Source organism: Rhincodon typus, chromosome 21, assembly GCF_021869965.1.
Source record: "Rhincodon typus isolate 14 chromosome 21, sRhiTyp1.1, whole genome shotgun sequence".
NCBI lineage: Eukaryota > Metazoa > Chordata > Chondrichthyes > Orectolobiformes > Rhincodontidae > Rhincodon > Rhincodon typus.
In genome coordinates this window covers 4,922,409-4,943,816 of record NC_063352.1, presented here as the reverse complement: position 1 = coordinate 4,943,816, position 21,408 = coordinate 4,922,409, and the positions used below count along the sequence as shown (strand labels likewise).

The 21,408-nt window shown below is 41.5% G+C and overlaps 1 protein-coding gene across 3 annotated transcripts in view; it reads left to right on the top strand.

The window, feature by feature from the left end:
• Positions 1-1,187: 1,187 nt before the first annotated feature.
• The window catches only part of cpped1 (calcineurin-like phosphoesterase domain containing 1), a 157,293-nt gene continuing 137,072 nt past the window's right edge, over positions 1,188-21,408 (top strand). The window contains exons 1-2 of one of the 3 annotated variants that reach the window (XM_048609857.1): positions 1,581-1,687; positions 8,685-8,736. Coding sequence is in view for 2 of the 3 variants with exons in the window: in XM_048609854.1 (XP_048465811.1) it covers positions 1,618-1,687 (70 nt within the window). In the remaining variant the exon portion in view is untranslated. Of the gene's footprint in view, positions 1,688-5,099; positions 5,214-8,684; positions 8,737-21,408 lie in introns of those variants that run through there. The other 2 variants (XM_048609854.1, XM_048609856.1) reach the window with 2 other exon arrangements.

Here is a 21,408-nt window from a genome sequence, read left to right as displayed (position 1 = left end):
AAAATGCGTAAGAGGCCAAAGTCAAAGAATTGGAGAGTTGAACAAAATGGTAGGAGATTCTTGAAATAGGGATGGCCAAGACCATGTAAGGGTTTCCTTTAATGACAGAGGATAATTTTAAGTCTGTGTGTACGAGGGTTCATCAGCAGCAGAGTCAATGTAGTTCAGTGAGAACAGTGCAGATGGGTAAGTGAGACTTAATGCTGGACAGATTTAGGCAATAGATGTTTGGAGAGGTTCAAGTTTGTAAAGGAGGTCGGAGGTATCTTTTCAGAGAAATATTGAAATATTACTCAAGACAACAAAGAGATAGATCAACTTCCAGACACTGCTGTTTTCAGCTAAAAAAACCCCGATTCTCCAGCCTTTTCACAAAATGCAAACTCCCATACTGGGAAGCAGCCTGTTATTTCTTTACCGCATGGCCTCCAACTGTTCTTTCTTATATTTCACAGTGACTAGAACTGCATACATTATTCAACAAATGCCATGACTACAGCACTGTAACAATTCATCACTACCTGCTCTGACATGTTCCAATGTTTGGTTATATCGGTATATCATTGCACATCCGATTGGCTTTGTTGCTTTCCGCAATGCATTGGTTGGCTGCATTTAAGCTTGAAACTTTCCTTAAGCTTCATGGTAGACTATTCCAACAGCATTCATGAGATACAAATATCAATTATATTTCCATCCCAAGTGTGGCACTTTACAGTTCTTTTCCATTAATTTGCTCTCGCACAGCCCTTCGACATTTTGCATAACTCATTCCATAATTTCTGAACTGCCTCCTCCAATTCCATTCTATTTACAGGAAGGTGGAAACAGGGTAAAAGGCCATTCAGCCCTTCAAAGTCTATTCAATCATCCCTCCGAAATGGCCTAGCAAGTCCCACAGTTCTGGGCGATTATGGCTGGGTGGCAAACTTGCCAGTGATGCCAACATTCCATGAAATTATATGTTCTTTTAAAAACTCCCAACAGCATAATTTTTATATTTCTCTCTCTCTCTCTCCTTGAAGTACTAAGGGCCAGCTGCCCTTAAATGCACGAAGTTTCTGAATCAAGGTCATAAGTATCAGTAACAATAATGCCTGAGATAAACCACTCATTCTGACGTAATTTACTCACAACAACCGGCTGTTTCCTGTACCTAACTAGATTTTTATATATATATATATATATATGAACTGTCTGCAGCTTCGCTCAGTGTATCAACACATTAATAGAACGTGGCGCATCCGATCTGTTTCATGAAGTTCAAATGAAGATAGTTTCCCAAAAGTACAGAACGTTTTCATTGACGAGGTTGGGGAGGAAGTGTAAGCGATGATATTAAAACCAGGATCGACTAGTCAAAACAATTTACCAACCCATTTTGAAAATCATCATATGTCTACAATTTAAAAGAAAGGCCACTAAGACAGGAGAGGCTGCCTGCTGGGCCGCCCCGTGTTGTTGAAGGGGAAAGCAGAGCAGCGCCCGCAGCCATTACCCCGGAGAGGGAGAAACCGGGCGGCACCCTCCCCCCACCCCTCAGTTGGACCGTGTTCGGGAGCACTGTCCGTCAATTCCGAACCGAACCGAACCGAACCGGATCAGGTAAAGCGACCGATGGCGGCGAGGGCGAAGGAGGCCATTTTCCACAGAGCCCAATGCAGGCGCTTCAAGGGCTTTAACAAAGGTAAGAGAGCGCGCGCGCGCCTTGGTGCGGGACAGAGGGGCGGGGGTTCCTCTCGGGTACGCGCCTTGGAGCAGGAGGGGGCTGTTCGCCGGTACGCGCCTTGGAGCGGCAGGGGGGAGGGGGTGGCTCCTCGCGGGTGCGCGCATTGGAGCGGGAGTTGGGGGAGGCTCCTCGCGGGTGCGCGCCTTGGAGGGTGGCGGGGGCGCTTCTCGCGGGTGTGCGCCTGGTTTGTGAGGGGAGAGAGACCCGCCGATACGCGCTTGCGCGCGCTAAGTGTCGGGGCGCCTCGCGGTTGCGCGCGTTCCCGCCGGCTTGGTGTTGTCCGTTGGGGGGGGGTTAACGTTCCCTCAGAGAGCGGGACCTGAGGAGACGGAAACACTTCGAGGATGGCATTATCACGCTGTGTGTGGGGTTCCTGCTGGCCAGACCTCACACAGAAAGGACATTGATTTATATGTGAGGGAGGACAGCCGCTGCATTAAAATGTCGGCAAGTTGTCGCCGAGCAGAAAGTTGTCCCCGAGTGAGGGCTGGGAGGCAGCTGTTAGCGTCCATCAGCCGTGAATTAGTGCAGCAGGATTAACATGGTAGGATTTACGGATTAGGGTTCACCGTATGCTGTACATGTTTGTTTTGGTAGAGTTATGGAATACAGAAACAGACCCTTCAATGGTCTAGGCCCGAAATGTCAGCCTTCCCGCTCCTCTGATGCTGCTTGGCCTGCTGTGTTCATCCAGCTCTACACCTTGTTATCTCAGATTTTCCAGCATCTGCAGTTCCTACTATCCCTTCAATCTAACCAGTCTATGACGAACATAATCACAAACTATACTAGTCCCATTCGTCTGAATTTGGCCCATATCCTCCTTAAACCTTTCCTTTTCATGCACCTGCCCAAATGTCTTTTAAATGTTATACTGTACCTGTATCCACCACTTCCTCTGGCGGTTCATTCCATAAATGCACAACCATCTGTGGGAAAAGTTGCCCCTTAGGTCCATTTTAAATCTCAACCTTAAACGTTTGCCCCCTAGTTTTGAACTCCCCTATCCTCACGATTTTATAAACTGCTATAAAGTCACTTCTCAACCTCCTATGGTCCAGACAAAAACATCCCATCCTTATAATTCAAACACTCAAGTCCCGGCAATGTCCTGGTAAATTATTTCTGAACCCTCTCCAATTTAATAATATCTTTCTTAAAGTAGGACCACCAGAACTGCTCACAGTAATCCAAAAGTGACCTCACCAATGGCTTGTACAACCTCAACATGATGTCCCAACTCCTGTGCTCATATGTTCTGAACAATGAAGGCAAGCATGCTAAATGGCTTCTTAACCACCCCATGGCACAACTTTCAAACAATTATGAACTTGAACCCCTATGTTTCTGTTTGTCAGCAATACCAAGGCCCTACCATTAACTATATAAGTCCTGCCCTTAACAGATAGCAAGAACTGCCGATGTTGGAGTTGGAGGAACACAGCAAGTCAGGCAGCATCAGAAGAGCAGGAAAGTCGACGTTTTGGGTTCTGATGAAGAGTGTAAACCCAAAATGTCGACTTTCCTGCTCCTGCGATGCTGCCTGACCTGCTGTGTTCCTCTAGCTCCACACTGTATTGACTAAGCCCTGTCCCTGTTCACTTTACCAAAATGCAATACCTCACATTTATCCAAATTAAACTCCATTGCCTCTTCTCAGCCCATTGGCCCAATTGATCAAGATCCCTTTGTAATCCTAGATAACCTTCCGCACTGTCAACTATACCACCAATTTTGGTGTCATCTGCAAACTTAGTAACCATTCCTCCTAAGATCACATTCAAATTATTTATATAAATGTGGAACACTTCTGTTTGCAGGCCTCGAGGTCGAAAACTCTCCATCACCATCCTCTGTCTCCTACTGTCAAGCAAATTTTGTATCCAATTGTCAAGCTCTCCCTGAATCCTACGCGATTTAACTTTACTAATCAGTTTACCATGCGGAACCTTGTCAAAGGCTTTACTAAAATCCATGTAGACATTGTCTACTGCTATGTCCTCATCAATCTTTGGTTATGTCCTCAAAACAATCAAGTTTTTAAGACGTGGTTTCCCATGCACAAAGCCATGCTGACTATCCCTGACCGGTCCTTGCCTCTTCAAATGCATGTAAATCCTATCTCTCAGGATCCCCTCCAACAACTTACCCGTCACTGATGTCAGACAAGCGGTCTATAGTTCCCAGGCTTCTCAAATGAAGGCGCAACATTCACCACCCTCCAGTCTTCCAGCACCTCAACCCTGGAATATCTCTGCCAGGGGCCCCACAATTTCTTCCCTAACTTCCCACAACGTCCTGACATACACTTGACCAGGTCCCAGAGTTTTATCCACTTTTATGTTTTTTTTAAGATCTCCAGCACTTCCTCTTCTGTAATGTGGATTGTTTTCAAGACATCACTACTTATTTCCTGGAGTTCCCTAGCTTCCAGGTCTTTCTGTCCCTGTCCGTCACTTTTATCTGCCAAGGTTATTTCATTTCCCCTTTCACCCTCCTGACTCCCCTCTTAAGAATACCCCTACACCCCTTACACTCTTCAACAGATTCACATGATCTCAGTTGTCTATACTTAACATATGTCTCCTTTTTATTTTTGACCAGAGCCTCAATATCTTTATTTATCTGTACAACTCTATGACTCTATCTGTCTCTCTATTCTCACTACTACTTAGGATTTCCCTCACCTCTCTCCCTACTAGTTTAAAAGGCTCTCAAATAGAACTAGAAAATCTCCCCGCCAGGATATCAGCATCCACCAGTTCAGGTGAAACCCGTCCCATTTGAACAAGTCTCTTCTGCCCCAGAGGAAATCCCAATGATCCAAAAATCTGAATCCCTGCCCCCTAGACCAGCTGCATAGCCACTGATTTATCTGCCCCATCTTAATATTCCTACTCTTACTAACACATTGACCAGAAGTAATCCAGAGATTACTACCTTTTGAGATTCTGCTTTTTAACTGGAGGGTTGATCATGATTTTTGATCATCTAATACATTAAGCTTTTCTCCCCCTTTTATAATTTATTATTAAAGGTTGGGTTCCCCTCTGGTTCAACATTTTCTTTGCTGGTGATTTCCCCTCCTGAACCTCTCTCCTCATCTGTGGTGACCCTTGGGTTAAATCACCATCAGTCATCTTTTTCTAATGAGAGACCTTGTGGTCTGGGAAGAGTCTGGCATTCTGATCTAAAATGGGGTCAGTTAGCTCACTTGGCTGGATGACTGATTTACACTGCTGAGTTAACACCAACTCTACGGGTTCAATTCCTGCAGTTGCCTAGATTAATGTGCACCCCTCCCCTTGCTGAGGCGTGGTGACTTTCAGGTCAAATCAGTCCTCTCCCTCTCTATTTATAGAAAGTCAATGCAGTTAGCATGGACCAAATGGCCTTCTCCTCTGCTTTAATCTTTTGAGCTGCTGGTTGCAATCCGGTAACAATATGTGTCATATGCCCTGGGGAAAGTCCTGCAAAATGAAAGGTACTTTTTATGTATAATAAAGGAATGTGAATTTCTTTTCCATCCAGTCTCTTTTTTTTTTCTCTTTGTCATTGCAATCTTTTAATTTCAAATTGTCATTTGATAGTACATAAGTTGTATGGCTGAAAAAATATGCAGCAGTGTTTAGGATGAGCTTAGCTTGCGGAGGGTAGAATGTGGGAGATCAGTCAGGTGCGAGTTGGAATAGGAAGTCCTGAGGCATGGAACTTAAATTAATGAAAAGGCATGAATTATGGATTCGTAAATGGATTCAGTCTTCCCAATATTTAATTGGTGAAAATCTCTGCACATCCAGTGGTGAATTTTATAAATCATAGAACCTCTAGAGTGCAGTTAGAGGCCGTTCGGCCCATCAATTCTGCACCTACCCTCTGAAAAGCAACCTACCCACATGTATAAAAAGTCCCCAAAAATGTTTGTAAGGCTAGTCAATTGCATAATTCAAATAGCTACAGTGAGTGAGTCTCATGAGTACTAAGTTATTGTAGTTTTGGGATGTGAGAACAATTTCATTCTCCATTGCAGCAATACTATACAAAGGAGAGTATCATTAGATATTTTATTAATAATGCAATTGCTTGATACTTAGAACAAAAGATTTTGGGAAAAGACAGGGAAGTGGGTGTAACTTATAGTGTACTGACACAGGCATGAGGAACGATATGGCCACTGCTTGGTTACGGTACTTCTAGGATTCTGTCATCTTCTATTCAGAAGCAGTCCTTCTGAGGGATGGTTCATCCATCTGTAAAAGTGCAATTGGAATAACGTAAGTCATGATGAGCTCTAAGCATTTCCTCGAGCGAAGCTAAAACATTGAAGTCATGAATCGATTGTAGGCACCTTTGGAATGGTGATCTGTTGTTGTCTTCTCAGAGTGTTGTAATCTTTTTGGTGTATAATAATTATTATAAAATTAGCTTTTTTCATATCTGTGAAAACTTTTTCATATCTGCAAACTTCAAGTTGATTTGTTGTCAGATCAATGAAAATAAACAAAAACGCGATTAACTTGTATCACAAATAAAATGAAAGAAGAAAATAAATGCAAGTACTTACCAGTTAAGTAAGGGGTGGATCTTCCTATGGGAATTCAGTTGAACCATGCTTAGAACGGTGATATGTCACTCTCATTTACTATCATTACATTGAGATCAGTATGTTTATTTTATGTTGTTAGCCAAAGGTTCAGCTAATGTTTTGTCCTCAGGACTTTTCTCCTTTAGCAAGTTTATGAAACATTCCCTTTTATTATTGTTGTTACAGTGTTGTCAGCTTGGAAGAACTGCTAGAGCTCTCACCCCGAGTCAGACAAGCTCCCCAATATGTATATTTAAAGAGCCATTTAAGTGTTGCACTGGGGCCATGCTTTGAATGAGACATCGTTCCAAGGCCCTCTTTGGCTATATTTACTGAAAAGGTCAATTTCCTGATGGTCTTAGAGCAGGTAGAACCTCTGGCATCAACACTGAACAACGTTGATCGTAGATTATGTGACTCATGACCTATTGTGCTGGAAGAGAGATGTTTCATATTGAACTCAAAATTTCTGCAACTTCTGGTTACTCATTAACCTGATGTAGTGCTAATGGAAAAGATAAACACCTATGAGGGAGAGGAAACAGGGGGCAAGGAAACAGAGGGCAACGAAACACTTGTTAATTTCACATAGTCAGGATCAAAACATTCCTCTGATCAATGCTCAAGATATGTTATATATACACACACCACAAATCAGTGGTTTCTTAACTCGTCCAAATTAGTTTCAACAGGAACAACTGTGTCAGTGACACTTTATGATTTTAACAGAGTTCTGGATGAGTGCCAGAAACAACAAGAGCTACTTCAATGCAAGCATTTAAATGCTCTTTCTAAAAGCATTTAATCATCATTTGCTGATCTCGACTATTCTTTGTACGTAATTGATACCATGTAGTATTAATAATGTTAATATAAATGCATCTTTATATTTAATTCTAATCCTGCAAGAGTTGATGCACTTCACATTGTAAGTGAAGAATGAAGCAATGGAGGAAATACTGGTTGTTACAGAGTCCTCTGGTAGTGGGAATTAAATAGTGTAAGAGAAAGAAAACAGGGATTAGAAATGTTAATTGTAGCTAAAGATGTAGTGTTGATAAAAATGGCTGAACCCAAAATGGAAAAAGGGTCCAATGTATTTGCCTTCCAGGGAAGAAATAGCAAATATTCTGACTACATCTTTCAAACAGTCTTGGTTATGAAATTTGGAATAGACAACTGAAGGATTGCCCATGTAAAACCTCTGCTTAAATGTGAGGAAAGAGAAAAGCAAGGAAACTTATAAACCAAGCCACCTAACATCAGTAATAGGCAAGCTTCCAAAAGGTGTGATAGTGTAGAATAAAATTAATGCCACTGTAGAAAAAAGAAAGCTAATTGAGGACACCAAATATGGATTTGTAACAAGCTAAGCCATATCTGAAAAAATCCTGTGAAGAAATAACTGAACTCAGTGTATTGATAATGCCAAAGTTTTTATTATAAAATCTCACCTTTTGTATTTCAACTGCCTCCATAACCTCAGCAATGTTAGCCCTTATTTCAAGAGGCTTAGAGGATAAGAGTGGGGAAGTCTTACTGCAACTGTACAAGATGCTGGTGAGATCACATTTGGAACTATGAGCAATTTTGGTTCTCTTATTTAATGAAAGATATTTCATTGGAGGCAGTTAAGAGAAGGATTGTATGGAGGGATTGTCTTACGAGCAAACGTTGAGCAGGTTGGAACTCTACGCATTGGAATTTAGAATGAGAGGTGATCTTATTGAAACATATAAGATTCTTAAAGGGCTTTGCAGGGTAAGTGCTGAGAGGATATTTCCCCTGATGGGAGAGAGTAGAACCAGATGGCATTGTGTCAGAATAAAGGGACGTCAATTTAAGACTGAGATGTCAAGGAATTTATTCTCTGAGGGTTGTGAGACTTTGGAACTGCTTGTCACAGAGAGCTGTGTGGGCAGAGTCCTTGTGTATACTTAAGGCCGGGGTAGATTCTTGACCAGTCGAGTGGACTCGAAGGGTACAGGGAAAGGGCAGAAATGTAGATATGGGGAGTGTTGAATGGTGGAGCAGCCTCAAGGGGCCAAACAGCCTACTCCTGTTCCGATTTTTTTTTGTTTTTTTTTTAAAATGGTCGCTTCCTTTCTTTGTAACCACCTCTGGCTCTATAACCCTCATCAGATCTCCTTCAAATCTGGCCTTTTTCTCCATTACTGATTTCAATCACACCCATCTTTGACTGTTGTAATTTAGCAACCAAGGCTCTAAGCTCTGGAATTCACCCTCCCCCTTCTAAATTTCTCCATATCCCCATCTTCATTTTCTTTTAAAGATGTTCTTTAAAACTTACTTGGACACCTGTCCAAACATTTCCCAGTCTGCCTTAATGTCACATTTTATACTTTACAGTGCTCCTGCGAAGCAACCTGTACCATCGTAGCATTAAAGAATCTGCATAAATGTAAGTTATTGATGTGCGTATGGAATTTTAAGTGTTTGAAAATATCTAATGTTAAAGGTTTGATTAAAAATAAAATACAAGGATTGAAGGAAATGTGGCTTCACAGGTTGACAGTTGGTTAAAGAACAGAAGATGAAAGGGGCAATTGCTGAATGTTTTTCACTGAAGGGATAGGGTCAAAGGGCCTATGAAGTGATTGCACCTCTTCTAAATGTAATTGATCTGGATTATCAAAGATTTGTAGGCAACTCAAGAATAGGAAGTCTTGTTAATGGTGACAACACTAAGTCACTTCAAGACTACAATCAAATTTGTAAATTGACAAAATGGATGCCTAGTGAAAACTAACACAGAGGTGTGAGGGGATGTATTCTGGTTAATGAACACAGAAAAATTGTAATTAACAATAAACTTCAATGATAGATGAGCAGAGAGACTTGGGAATACAGATACACAAATATTTATAAGTGGGAGGACATACTGATTCCATAAAACACGTGTCCTACTTTTACCCTTCATGGTGCACAAAGATGTAATGCGAAGCCTATACAAGTCATTGGTTTGGCTGAACCAATAGATGGGAATTTTTTCCAGCTCCATCCTATTTAATATCGTGGCTGAGTCTCTGGCAAGGCATGTGGATTGGCGAAGGAGGAAGGTATGTTATGAGTGGTCCTAGGTGAGGCTAAAATTTACGATTCCAGACAGGATACCCCAAATTATGATTTCTGGTGAGGAGGGATGAATTGGTTCCCCTTCTTTATAAACCTGCCTCCTCGATTAATTGCAATTAGGTTAATTTAAAGAAGATACCTACCCTTGCGGATACCTTTCTCCCAGACCAAATAAATTTGTTTTAAGAAAGAGACAATTTAATCAGGCCTCCTTGAGTTAAAGGAATGTGTTTATTAGTTACTAAGCACATAAAAGAGGTAATGATGCAACACTTTTGAGCACTGGATTTTGAGATTCTCAGCTTTAAAGATTTGCTGCAATTCTTTTTGATCTGTTTCCTTTTTCATGGTATTGGCTTTCAACATTTCAAGTGAGTATTTGTCTATGAACAAAGAACAAGAATAGGCCACTCAGCCTTTGAGTCTGTTCCCTATTTTGGGCCTTTTTCTGCTGTTGAATTTTGCTGCAGGTTAAAATATATTCAGAATTTGACTGAGATTGGACATCAGTAGCCTGGGATGAGGGTCTTACGCTGCCTGAAACATGCCTGTTAACTATTTGGGGCACAGCATGTGAAGAAACTGGTTTTGATAAGTCCTGACTTATGATATTTTGACTACTGTGCATACCGCTCTTGTCAGATGCAGTGGAGGAGGGATTTTAAAAGGGGCTGTTGTGACAAATATCTTAGTGTAGTAATTCTTACAGTATTAAAAAATGGTAAGGGCAATTTTAACCCTTCAGTGGTACAAAGTGGATGGTATTGGATTAACTATCCATTTCAGATAGACTTGTATCAACTTGTTCAGACATGTTATGACAGGCTTTTGAGCAGGTGGGACTTGAACCTGGGCCTCTTGGCTTAGAGGTAGGACCATAATCCTTGTGTCATAAGACCCTTTTAAAATGCCTTTTTATTTATGCTCAAGGAAAACTCGAGCTGCATAAAATTAAACACCACTGACATACTTCAAAAAATAGTGTTGATTGTATAGGTCGATGTTTGACGGGACTCTGAACATTCAACCAGAATAATATATTTATAATGAATCATGAAATATTCCCTTCCTTTACCCAACAGTGTTTTCCAATTAGGCCCATTTGGCTGAGGATCAGTAAACTGTCTCATTCATGGCTTTAGGTGACGAAAATCTGGAAGCAGTCAATGTGCAACATGTGTAAAATGTTCTTTCAGCACAGTGGTAGTGCCCCTACCAATGAATCAGAAGGTCCTTGCTCAAGTCCCACCTGCCCTAGACATGTGTCATAACATCTGAATACAATGATTAAAAATACATCCACAATGTTGTAGTAGCTAATTGATTATATCTTAGATTTCATAGACACCATAGAGGCTCACAGCACAGAAGAAGGCCATTTGGCCCCTCATGTCCACATTGATCAACAATTGGCTGGCTACCTTAATCCTATTTTTCTAGGGTATGGCAAGGCAAGTGAATATCTGAATACTACTTGAATACTATGGGAGTTCTCGATTCAACCACACTTTCAGGCAGTGAATTCCAGACTCCAACGATCCTCTAAGTGAGACAAATTCCCCTCAACGCTCCTTTTAACATTCTATCTCTTTACTTAAATCTATGCCCCTGCTTACTAATCTAATGGGAAAATTGATTTTCTATCAATTCTATCTGTGTCCCTCATAACCTTTATACAGTGCTCTGGGCCCCTTTCAACCTTCAGTGCTGCAAGGATCTCAAGGCTATTTAATCTTTCCTCATAGCTCAGACCCTCCAGCCCATGTAGCATCCTGCATAATCCCCTTTGCACCCTTTGTAGTGCAGTCACAACGTTCCTGATATTTGGTGACCAGGACTACAGCAGTATTCTAGTTATGGATGAATCAGGGTTCGGAAAAGATTTACAAAGATGTTGCCAGGGTTGGAGGGTTTGAGCTATAGGTAGAGGCGCATGGGTTGGGGCTATTTGCCCTGGAGCATCAGAGGCTGAAGAGTGAACTTAGAAGTTTATAAAATCATGAGGGGCACGGACAGGGTGAATAACCAAGGTTGTTTTCCCAGGGTGGGGGAGTCTAAAACTAGAGGGTATAAGTTTAAGGTGAGAGGGGAAAGATTTAAAAGGGACTTAAGGGGCAAGTTTTTCACGCAGAGGGTGGTGTGTTATGGAATGGGCTGCCAGAGGAATTGGTGGTGACTGGTACAATTAGAACATTAAAAAGGCATCTGGTTGGGTACATGAAAGGAAGGGTTGAGAGAGATATGGGCCAAATGCTGGCTAATGGTACTAAATTAATTTAGGGTATCTGGTCGGCATGGACATGTTGGACTGAAGGGTGTGTTTCCGTGCTGTTCGTCTCCATGACTCTATAACTTCCCTGCTCTTGTATTTTGTGCCTTCACGAATAAAGGCAAGTCTCACGTATGTCTTAATACTTTGTCAACAGTCCTGCTATCTCCAAAGATCTGTGGGTATGCGCACCAAGATCCCTCTGATCTTCAGTAATTCTCCATGTCCTACCATTCAAAGAGTAATCCCTTACCTTGTTAGCAGCCCCACCCCATGCATAAACCTCTCACTTTTCTGGAGTGAATTCCATTTGCTAATACTCTGCCCACCTGACCAATCTGTTCATATCCTGCAGTTTTTGGCCAATCTGTTCACCATTCTACTAATGTTTGAGGCACCTGTGAACTTCTTGATCATTGTTAAGATTCCAAATGATGACGCTACTGGACAAAAACAGAAGTTGCTGGAAAAGCTCAGAGAAATTCCGAGTTAATGTTTCGGGTCCGGTGACCCTTCCCCTCAGAAGGGACCCTCTGAGGAAGGGTCACCGGACCCGAAACGTTAACTCTGATTCTTTTCTTCACAGATGCTGCCAGATTTGCTGAGTTTTTCCAGCAACTTCTGTTTTTGTTCCTGATTTACAGCATTTGCAGTTCTTTTGGTTTTTATGGAACTAGACAAGCCCAATCTCAGACTGAAATCCAGCTTGATTTTTTTTTATTGTTTATGCATTTCTGGGATGTGGGTGTCACTGGCTGGGCCAGCATTTATTGCCCACCCCTAGTTGCTGTTGAGAAGATGGTGGTGAACTGTCTTATGAACTCTGCAGTCTACCTGCTGTTGGTTGACCTACAATGCCATTAGGGAGGGAATTACAGGATTTTGACCCAGCGACAACAAGGGAACAACAATGTACTTGCAAGTTAGAATAGTGAGTGGCTTGGAGGGGAATCTGAACGTGGTGGTGTTCCCATGTATCTGCTGCCCTTGTCCTTCTAGATTAGAATTAGAATTAGATTTTATTGTCACGTGTACTCAAGTACACAAGTCCAGTGAAAAGTGAACAATGTTGCTATTCCTGGCACCATCTTAGGTACAAGGTACCTAGGAACAAAATCTTAGGTACAAAGTAGAAAAATGAAGAAACAAAGTTAAAAGTTCTACTTAATACTAAGAAGGACTGTAATGTTTAAAAAAAGGGTAAAAGTTCCACAGTCTTTCTTAAGTGCTTAGCCATGCTGGGCTCACACTCCCGACAAGGGCTCAATCTCCTCTGTTTTAGCCCTCTGTCCGGGAGAGCTCAAACTGCCCGTTGTCGCCACCACCGCAGATGCCAGGGGACCTCCCTCACCGCTGCATTGGGCTCGCTCTTCCTGCTTTGGACTCAATCTCTGACTGCCAAAGTCCTGACCCAGGCCCCCAACTGCTGCCACAGTCTGGACTGCAATGAGCCATGATGCCCTCGCTGTTACCTCCACGACCAAGCTCTCTCCAGAAGGTAGGTAAGTAGAAAAAAAAAACTAAAAGCAAAGGCAAAACGAGAGAAGAAGAAAAAGGAAAGTGGACAGAGTTGACGAGCCTACTCCCCTGCTGCCATCTTAAATAACCAATTTAGATATCATCTTCAGGAATGAATGATCTATTGCAAACAGCTTAACCTCAGCAATATGAATACCAACAACCTGTACTTTAGATGTATAACTGTATAAAAATTGATTTGGGTAAAATATAGTAACAAGAGACAAAAAGCTTGATGAAAGAGGTGGCTTTTAAACAGCATCTCCAAGGAATAGGAGATTAAGAGACAGAGTGCCTTCACAAAGATGTAAGTGGTTGTGGGTTTGGAAAGTGCTGTCTGAGGATTTGCTTGACAAGTTGGTGAGACTGCTCTCCTAATTTTGGCACTAGCCCCCATGTGTTAGTAAGGAGGATTTTGCAGGGTCAGCAGGGCTGTTTCTGCCTTTTGTCTTTTCCGTTGCCTAAGTCGATGCCAGGTGATCCATCTGGTTTCATTTTTTTTGAGACTTTGTAGTGATTGATACAACTGAATAGCTTGCTGGCCATTTCAGAGGGCAGTTGAGTCAACCACATTTCTGTGGGTCTGAAGTCTCATATAGGCCAGACCAGGTGAGAATGGCAGATGTTGCCATGACGCCCAGTGCTTTCTCTTTCTATTTTTTACCAAACTTACCTCTGTAATTACCTAGCTCACCCCAATGTTATCTCTGACCTCTGTCCCACCCTACCATGCACTATTCCTGGAACAACGGTATATCCCAGAATTGACTGACATACCTTGTAGCTGTGCTGCCTTTCAAAAGACTGCTGTGCATCTGGATAAGCACTGTCAGTTGGAACTGGCCTTGAACGTTTGCCATGTCCAGAAAAACATCAATGACTAATTTATGTCTCTCCAAGTGAAAATGTATTCCGTCCCTCCAAATTCTTTCTAATCTCTTACCCGCTAATGAGGTCAGACTGACTGGCCTGTAATTTCTTGGATTTTCTCTTTCTCCCTTTTTAAATTTAATTTTACTTTGCCTTCCTTTTTAGCTTTCTGCATTGCTTACTTTAAATAGATGGCAAAGTCATTGTTTTTTTTCAATTTGCCAGGTGGAGGAAAACTTAGAGACCCATGCTCAACTCTGCCTAATAGAACATAGAACATAGAACATTACAGCGCAGTACAGGCCCTTCGGCCCTCGATGTTGCGCCGACCTGTGAAACCAATCTGAAGCCCATCTAACCTAAGCTATTCCATTATCATCCGTATGTTTATCCAATGACCATTTAAATGCCCTTAAAGTTGGCGAGTCTACTACTTTTGCAGGCAGGGCATTCCACGCCCTTACTACTCTCTGAGTAAAGAACCTACCTCTGACATCTGTCCTATATCTATCACCCCTCAATTTAAAGCTATGTCCCCTCGTGCTAGCCATCACCATCCGAGGAAAAAGGCTCCCACTGTCCACCTTATCTAATCCTCTGATCATCTTGTATGTCTCTATCAAGTCACCTCTTAACCTTCTTCTCTCTAACGAAAACAGCCTCAAAACCCTCAGCCTTTCCTCATAAATGCTGTGTAGAATTTGGCTTGCAGAGGATTGCAGATTTTGAGTTAAACCTTTAAATGTTTATATTAAAAAAAAAGACTCTAATGCACTGTATGCTGAGGACCAATCGTCCTCACAAGGTATTGTCCCATCCAATTCTGTTTCTAATCAATTTGTTTTGTCAGCAATCCTCTTGCATAAAAAGTGGCTTGGTGTTTTATTACTTTCATTTTTTCCACTTTAATCGCTGATTGATTTTTGTATTTCGGTGTATAAATGGAGATGAATCTGAAGGGATTTGGTGATTTTTATAAAACTTCTGAAGCTGCAAAAATTCAGGGGAAATGCAAGTCAGCCTTGACAGCTTTATTTTCACTGGGTATGGTTTCGTAAATGGAACAAGTTCATTTGTATTTAAGAATCCCGGGTGACGGGATTCAGAGTTATCAGGTTTGTTTCTGTGACAAAATACAAAAAAACTATTGATCAAAGCTAAGTAAGTCACACATTTGATTGTGGTGCTCTTAAAAACCTTCAGAACATTGTAACAAATTAGCCAGAGGGTGCTGGTACTGAACAATAGCAGAGTGCAACAATAGCAAAGTGTTTTAGACGATAAAATAATCTACTACCTGATCTACTATAGCATTGCTCAGTTTATCTAGATTCTGAGGCATGCTTGTGATGCTAACATGGCCTTTATTTTGGTGAAGTTGGCCAGTTACTCTGGAAATCTAGGTGGTTGTAGCAATTTATGAATCCATAAGATGATTTAGAGTTTGTGCATTGCTTGTAACCTCAGGCTCTGGGTCAGATACCAGAATAAAATGATTGGTTTTTTTCATTGCATTGCATTTGTACACAAAGGGTCATCAAGTGTGTCACAAACCCATTCTGAACTTGAGGTATTTTTAAATATGCTGTTGGATTCCTACGACATGAGTATGTGTTATGTGAGTTAATGTACATCATATCAGGGAATTGATTTAGGGGTTTCTTTAGGTATATAAAGGGCAAAAGAGAGTCAAAAGTGGAATTGGACTGCTAGAAAATGACGCTGAAGAAGTAGTAACAAGAAACAAAGAAATGGCAGAGAAACTGGACAAACACTTTGCGTCAGTCTTCACAGTGGAAGACAGGAGTAAGATCCCAAAAATTCAAGAGAATCGATGGGGGGGAAGGAGGTGAGTATGGTGTCCATCACCAAGGAGAAGGTGCTAGAAAAAGTTGAAAGATCTGAAGGTGGATAAATCACTGGGACCAGATGGACTATACCCTAGAATTCTGAAGGAGATAGCTGGAGTGATAGTGGCGACGTTAGTGGTGATCTTTCAGAAATCACTGGAAAATGGTTAATGTACACCCCCATTTAAGAAGGGAGTAAGGCAAAAGTCAGGAAATTGCAGGCTGATTAGCCTGACCTTGGTCATTGGTAACGTTTTGGAGTCCATTGTGAAGGATGAGATTTCTGAATACTTGGAAGTGCAGGGTAAAATAGGGCAAAGTCAGCATGGCTTCATCAAGGGGGGGTCATGCCTGACAAATCTGTTAGAATTCTTTTAAGGATGTAATGATCAGGTTAGACAAAAGAGAACCAATGAATATTATCTATCTGAACTTCCAGAAGACCTTTGACAAGGTGCCGCACAGGAAGCTGCTGAGTAAGATAAGGGCCCATAGTGTTTGAGGCAAGGTACTAGCATGGATCGAAGGTTGATTGTCTGGCAGAAAGCAGAGTGTGGGGATAGATGGGTCCTTCTCAGGATGGCAGCTGGTGATTAGTGGTGTTTCACATGGGTCAGTGTTGGGACCTCAATCTTTTATTTTACACATAAATGATTTAGATGAAGGAACTGAGGGCATTCTGGCTAAGTTTGCAGATGATCGAAAGATAGGCAGAGAGACAGGTAGTATTGAGGAGGCGGGGAGGCTGCAGAAGGATTTAGACAGGTTAGGAGAATGGGCAAAGAAGTAGCAAATGGAATACAATATGGGAAAGTGTGAAGTCATGCAGTTTGGAAGGAAGAATAGAGGCATAGATTATTTTCTAAATGGGGAGAAAACTCAGAAATCTCAAGTGCAAAAGGACTTGGGAGTCCTAATCCAGGACTCTCTTAAGGTTAACATGCAGGTGGAGTCGGTAGTTAGGAAGGCAAATAGATTATTGGCATTTGTTTCGAGAGGACTAGAATATAAAAGCAGGGATGTACTTCTGAGGCTTTATTTAGAAGGCTCTTGTCAGACCACATTTAGAACGTTATGAACAATTTTCGGCCCCATATCTCCAGAGGGGGTTCACGAGTGATCCCAGGAATGAAAGGCTTAACCTATGAGGAATGTTTGGGGACTCTGGGTCTGTACTCGATGGAGTTTAGAGAGGTGAGGGAGGATCTAATTGAAATTTAAGAATACTGAAAGGCCAGGATAGAGTGGACGTTAGGAAGATGTTTGCATTAGCAGGAGAGACTAGGACCCAAGGGTACAGCCTTAGAGTATACCCTTTAGAACCGAGATGAGGAGAAACTTCTTCAGCCAGAGAGTGGTGAATCTATGAAATTCATTGCCACAAAAGATGTGGAGGCCAGGTCATCGAGTATATTTAAGACAGAGATGGACAGGTCCTTGATCGGTAAGGGGATCAAAGGAACAGCACGGTGGCTCAGTTGTTAGCACTGTTGCCTCACGCACCACAGACCCGGGTTTGATTCCAGCCTTGGGGGACTGACTGTGTGGAGTTTGGAGTTGTCCCTATGTCCACATGTGTTTCCACCAGGTGCTCCAGTTTCCTCCCACAATCCAAAGATGTGCAAGTTAGGTGGATTGGTTGTGCTAAGTTGCCCATAGTGCCCAGGGATGTGTAGGTGCATTAGCCATGGGAAATGCAGGGATAGGATAAGGGATGGGTCTGGGTGGGATGCTGTTCGGAAGGTCTGCATGGACTTGTTGGTTCGAATGGCCTGTTTCCACACTGTGGGGATTCTATTCTCTGTTATTGGGAGAAAGCTGGAGAATGGGGTTGTGAAATGTCAGCCATGATTGAATGTCAGAGCTGACTTGATGCGCCGAATGGCCTAATTTCTGTTCCTACATCTTATGGGTGTCTACTGTCAAATTTAGTTTTTATTATTTGGTGTCCTAAAAGTTGTATCATATTTTTATAATTAAACTGTTTTGTGAAATTTCCAAATTGGTGACCTTGATTATATGGCATAAGATTATTTAATTAAGTAATTCTATTTTTACATCTTTGCCTTATCTAAGCCCAGACTGTATGTGTGTCTGACTACCCTTCCTACGCTACACAACCTATCCGTCATTTAAGTTTTAAGAATTGTATTCCCGTTCGATTTGCTTCCAAAGGAAAATCTCACAGCATAAAGAAGAGCTGATTTACATTTTTTTTTATCAACAGCCATTGATTTTAAGTTTGATATATCTGCCTATATAAAGGATAATTACTTTTGCACCCTATTGAAGCTGGAATGTGATTATACACACTTCTGAGATTCCATCACAACCTGTCTGAATTAAGTTATTTTGGATAAATTGCAAGAACCGGGTTACTATGATAATGAATTGACGTCATCCTCCAATATGTCTCCAACCATTCATTTTAGGTCTGTTAAGAGAAGAAACTCCTCTTCCTGTCTGTTCTAACTGAGTGACCCCTTACTCTCAGATTATGTCAGAAATCACACAACACCAGGTTATAGTCCAACAGGTTTATTTGAAAACACAAGCTTTTGGAGCTTTGCTCCTTCTTCAGGTGTTAGTGAGAGAGGTAGTATCAGATACAGAATTTATAAGTAAAAGATCAAAGGGTCACACCCCTGATGAGGATGTATTAAACAAACCTAACATGCTGTTAAATCTTTAATCAGTTAGAAGTTTTTAATTAATTAATATGTATATGTAAATCTCTGAGTGACAAATCCTCAAAGAAAATTCAGTAAGGTCACTTCTCATTCTTCTAAAGTCCAATGAATACCAGCCCAATCTACTCAATGTCTCCTCATAAGATAGTCCTTCCGTACCTGGTATCAGCCTAGTGATCTGTCTCTGGACTGCGTTCAATGACAATATATCTTCCCTTATGTGAGGGGACCAAAACTGTTTAAAGTATTCCAGGTGTAGTCTGACTAGTGCCTTCTATAGCTTAGCAAGATCTCCCTACTTCTGTACTCCATTCCTTCTGAACTAAAGGCAAACAGCCCATTTACCTTCCCTATTTCACACTGAACTTGGACGCTAGCATTTCTGTGATTCATGGTTGAGGACTCCTAAATCCTTAAACTCTTCTATCGCTTTCTGCATTCTTTCTCCAATTTAAATAATACTCTGCTCCCCTGTTTTTCCTGCTGAAGTGCAGAGCTCACATTTATGTTCCATCTGCCAAGTTTTTGCTATCGCTTAACCTGTCTATCTTCTTCTGAAATCTCTTTGTCATCCTCACCATTTGCCTTCCCACCTATTTTTGTGTCATCTACAGTCTTGGCTATCGAATATGCGCTTAGCTCGTCCAAGTCATATATATATAATGCAAACAGTTGTGGCACCAGTCGTAGGGATTGTAATGAGTTCAGCCTGGTGGATATCATTGAATATGAGTTCCCTGACTGGGGCTATTAATCTGGTCCAATCATGGAGCGCTGGCTGATATAATCAGAAGTGTCAGAGGTTCTGTTCACTCTGGGGAAGCTCTGAGGAAGCCAGACCAGTGTCAAGTACTATGCATGTATAAATAAAGGGTGACTTGGTGACAGGATACCAGCCTCTGTGGAGTTATTTCACCAGCACTGTCCCTGTGGTTCATCACTAGTTCTCGGTTCCCATCCTGAAAATGCCCTTCTGCTCCCAACTCTTTCTTCTATTGGTTATCCCCTATCTATGCTAGTGTATTACTTCCAATGCTATAGGCTCTCATCTTGTTAAATAGCCTAATGTTGTCCCTTATCAAATGCCTATTGCATCCACGTCTTCCCCTTTATCTACCTGTTTGTTAAAGAAGTCTAGTAAATCTGTTAGGCTTGATTTCCCCTTCATGAAGCCATGCTGACTCTGCTTGAGCATATTATGTGTTTCTAAATTTTCTGCTTTTTTGCACCCTTCATAATAGAGTCTAATATTTTCTCAATGACAGGACTGTCTTCTTGGGGCTAGAGTTCTAGAGGCTCAGAGGGCAGCCTTGGACCTAGGTCCTTAACTTTAACAGTCATTATACAGGATCAGGTATCCTGTTAATTTCTGAACCGTCTTTATTTGGGATTGCACTTTTATTAACCATATATTCTGATGAAACAAAAACAAGGTTGCTGGAAAAGCTGAGGAAGGGTCACCGGGCCCGAAACACTAACTCTGTTTTTTCCTTCACAGATTCTGTCAGATCTGAGCTTTTCCAGCAACTTTTTTTTTGCTCGTGATTTACAGCATCTGCAGCTCTTTCAGTTTTTATTAGTTATTCTGATAAGTTGAGATTTCCTTTTGCAGCTGTTCAAAGGGTTTCACAATTTTCTGTTGACTGATGTGGAATTTAAAATATCCCTATCTCTGTTAATTGAACCCAACTGAGATTAAAATTCAGTGTTATTTTGCATTCCACTTCTGGGACAGGATTTGTACTATTGATGAACCATTTGATCTTTAAAATCCTTAGATCGTAGGAAAATTCCAGAGAGTTGGAAAACTACCAATATAACACCCCAATTCAAAGAGAGGTGACAAATACACAGTGAACTATAGGCCAGTTAGCTTAACATCTGCTGTTGAGAAAATATTAATAGCGGAACATTTAGAAATAGAGAATAAAACCAAGCAGAGTCAGCATGGTTTCATGAAAGAGAAATCATGCCTGACAAATTTACTTTAGTTCTTTTGAGAAGGTGACAATCAGGATAGATAAAGGAGAACTAGTAGGTGTAATATATTTGGATTTCTTAGCGGTGTTTGATAAGATACTTCACAAAGCTACACAAAAAGGTAAGAGCCCATAGTTTTGGAGGTGGTCAACTGGGATGGCTAGAGGATTGGCTGACTAATAGGAGACCAGACTGCTGGGATAAAGGGGGCATTTTCAAGACAGTAACCTGTAACTAGTCAAGTACAGCAAGGATTACTGAGGGGCCAAACTTACTCACAATATATAGAAGATACTATTGCTAGGTTTATGAATCACATTAAAATATATGGGAGGGCATATAGTAAGGGTGACGCACAAAATATACAGAGAAATATAGATTGGTTAAGTGATTGAGCAAAAACTTGGCAGATGGAATATAATATGGCAAAGTGTGATGTTATGCACTTTGACAGGAAGAAAAGAAGACCTGAATATTATTTGATTGGGGAAAGACTGCAGAAAGCTACAGCATAGTAGAATTTGGAGTTTTTTAAGTTTATTCACAGGATATGGTGTTGTTGTCTAGGCAGCATTTATTGCCATCCCTAATTGCCGAGAGGGCAGTTAAGAGTTTACCACATTGCTGTGGATCTGGAGTCACATGTTGGGCTGGCCAGTTAAGGATGGCAGTTTCTTTCCCTAAAGGTTATTAGTGAACCAGATGGGTTTTTCTGACAGAGATAGTAGGAACTGCAGATGCTGGAGAATCCGAGACAACAAGGTGCAGGGCTGGATGAACACAGCAGGCCAAGCAGCATCATAGGAGCAGAGAGGCTGACG